The sequence below is a fragment of the Apium graveolens genome, chromosome 9 (genome assembly GCF_009905375.1).
Source record: "Apium graveolens cultivar Ventura chromosome 9, ASM990537v1, whole genome shotgun sequence".
Taxonomy (NCBI): domain Eukaryota; kingdom Viridiplantae; phylum Streptophyta; class Magnoliopsida; order Apiales; family Apiaceae; genus Apium; species Apium graveolens.
Genome location: NC_133655.1, coordinates 251,603,650 through 251,606,682, shown reverse-complemented (window position 1 = coordinate 251,606,682; position 3,033 = coordinate 251,603,650). Strand labels below are relative to the sequence as shown.

The 3,033-nt window shown below is 35.4% G+C and overlaps 1 protein-coding gene across 1 annotated transcript; it reads right to left on the bottom strand.

Annotated features, from left to right (window-relative positions):
* Positions 1 to 313: 313 nt before the first annotated feature.
* On the bottom strand, positions 314 to 3,033 carry LOC141686160 (uncharacterized). Its single transcript, XM_074491214.1, has 6 exons — positions 2,547 to 3,033; positions 2,356 to 2,441; positions 1,434 to 2,251; positions 1,138 to 1,237; positions 903 to 1,047; positions 314 to 786 (listed from the first exon to the last, which is right to left on the bottom strand). The coding sequence occupies exons 1-6, from the start codon at positions 3,031 to 3,033 to the stop codon at positions 314 to 316; spliced, it is 2,109 nt and encodes a 702-aa protein (XP_074347315.1).

Here is a 3,033-nt window from a genome sequence, read left to right as displayed (position 1 = left end):
GGTTGATTTTAAAACTTAAATTCAATTAAAACCGGTTGGTTTAATACACCACTTCTTACCTCCTCCAGTAGCTACTAGAACTCGAGCCCTGCTTTTGCAACAATAATAAGTTGAACGCTAATATATATTTATCTAACATTAAAAATTTGATGTCTAATACAAATCAATATTACAATTGAAAAATTAAACATGGCCATTACAATAATTTTCAACTTAAACATATTTTTTGTAAAATCATTAAAATTTTAAATTAAGCCATGTCATCTTCCTCGCTTTCACTTTCTTCATCAATAATCATGTCTTTATCTTGATTTTATTCTTCGTTGTACTCATCCGTAGAATTGTCATTTTCAACAAATCTCAAATCAATAAAAAAATTTGAAGGATCATGAATCATCACGGGCTCGACACGAGATGATGAAGCATTTAAAACCTCATTTTGCAAGGCATCTTCACTTGATGTAAAGTTCCTTTTATATTTCACTTCTTCATTAACAAAATGACTCTTTGTTGTTAAAATGGTGTACCATGGTGATCTTGGATTTGAAATATGCCTCGCATAATACACTTGATGTGCTTGACTAGCTAACACGAACACATCTTCCGCATTTAATGTTGATCGAACATCCACTGTTGTCATCATATTTCTATCCACCTTGACATGCTTTGTATGATCAAACCAATGGCATTTAAATAATATAACTTTATGCCCATTACGGTAATGAAGCTCAAGTATTTCTTCGAGTCGACCATAATTATTTTCAAAACTCCCCTTATATGAAGATCCTACATATAAATGAGTAAATTTCTTAGGTACAAGCAATGCATTAATATAACGAAAGAGAGAACAATAGATACGAAATAATTAAGTACCATATATTTCTTACTAATGACAAGCACACCCGAATTTGGTGAAGTTCGTTCATTAGAATTTGCACAACCAAATTTGTAACCATTACAGTGGCAACCATTGTAAATATCCACATCTCGCATCAGACCTTTTATTAAATCCTTAAAAACATTTTTGAGTTGTGGATCATCTGCTACCTAAAAATATATATATATTTATAAGTGCATTATAATTATAATATTTGAGGACAATAAAAAACATTTATATGTATGTTTTTAGACACATACCCTTCTTTCAAACCAATTTATGAATCGATCTTTTTGAAATCTTTCTTTTGCTGCATCATCAAACTCTGGGTATTTTCTATGTACCAACTTGTTAAATTCACTAAAAACAAATAACAGTCATTACAATAAAATAAAACAAAGTAAAAAATATCATAGATTTGTTAAAGACCTTACCCCAAGTACTTTGCAACCTCCGGTGTGTTGATAAGAACATAATATTTGATGAGTCTATCTTCATCGACCGTCAAGATTCTATGCCCTTTTCTGGTTTCGCCAGATACGTGTAAACTTCTAACAAGTTAGGATCATTACACATTTTGGGTGCCTCGTAACGACGTAATCGATTGTGCATTGTTTCAACTTTGGATTCAAAATATAGAGAACAAAAGTGCACACATTCCTCCTCGATATAGCGTTCAGCCAATGACCCCTCCAGATGTGCTTTGTTTGTAACTTTCATCTTCAATCCATGTAAAAATCTTTCAAAAGGGTACATCCATCGATATGTAACAGGGCCACCCAACTTACACTCGATGGCTAAATGTAGTGGCAAGTGCTCCATCGGGTCAAAAAAACCGGGAGTAAAGATGGTTTCAAACTTAGACATTATCCTCACAATATCTTTCTCCATTTTTAACAAATCGGAGTATTTCAAGGTAGATGAGCATAAATCTTGGAAGAAGTTAGACAATTCAATAATGGCATCAGCCACTTGCCTCGGTAATAAGTCACGCCAAACAATAGGCAATAATTTTTGCATGAAAATATGACAATCATGCGATTTCATACCACGAATAGTATGTTTTTCAAAATTCATACACCTAGAAATATTTAAAACGTAACCATCCGGAAGTTTAAGTGTTGAAATCCACTCAAACAAATTATCAACTTGTTCCCTCAAGAGCGCATATGGAGCATGTGGCATTATGCCTCCATCTTGAACCCACAACTCACGTCGAATACCAAGTTCCTCACAATCATACCTTGATTTTAAGTTATCTTTGGTCTTGTTCTTGTCAGCTAATATGGTGTAGAAAATGTTTTCAAAAACATTCTTTTCTGTATGCATGACATCAATATTGTGACGAAGATCAAGTGTCTCCCAATACGGGAGCTCAAAAAATGGAGAATAATGAGTCCAATTATGAGTAACACCATAGTCCCGAGGTCTTCTTTTTGTTAACTTTCCTGGAGGAGGAATTGTATAAGATCACATACAGTCTTTGTCCTTCCACCTGAATGTCGAGCTGTGACAGAACGAACCTCTTTCTTTCCAAACTTTGTGCTACTCCTCAATGGATAACCTGGTTCCAAAAAATATCGAGCAGTGCTAAAGAAAGAAGGCTTACCACCATTCCTCAGTTGAAAGCGTTTGATATCACCACTACATACATGACAAGACAACTTACCCTTAGTCGACCATCCACTTAACATCGCAAGTGCTGGAAAGTCGCTAATAGTCCACATTAGTGCAGCCCTCATCTGAAAATTTGTGCGTGATGACCTATCATATGTTTCCACTCCTGTATGCCATAATAGCTTCAGTTCATCAATTAACGGTCGAAGGTAAATATGTAGGTCTTTTGTAGGATCATTAGGACCGGGAACAATGAGAGGCATGAACATATATGGAGCTTTCATGCACATAGATGGTGGAAGTTTGTAAACAACCACCACAACGAGCCATACGGTATAATCCCTGACAAGTGGATCACGAAATGGGTCAAATCCATCACTAGAAAGGCCAAGTCTGATATTTCGTGCCACTTTTGCAAATCTCGAAAATCTAGCATCAAATGCTTTCCATTCATCTCCATCTGCCGGGTGAGATAACTGTCCATCAACTATGACCCTATCATGGTGCCACGTCATATACTTAGCAGTTTGCTCAGACAT

Excerpts from the sequence above, each read along its gene's own strand:
- LOC141686160 (XM_074491214.1), bottom strand. The coding sequence starts at position 3,033 with ATGTCTGAGCAAACTGCTAAGTATATGACGTGGCACCATGATAGGGTC. Across the intron at positions 1,238-1,433 it reads ATGTGTAATGATCCTAACTT|TGAATTTAACAAGTTGGTAC; the intron begins GTTAGAAGTTTA and ends ATTTGTTTTTAG. Across the intron at positions 787-902 it reads ACGAACTTCACCAAATTCGG|GATCTTCATATAAGGGGAGT; the intron begins GTGTGCTTGTCA and ends ATTTATATGTAG.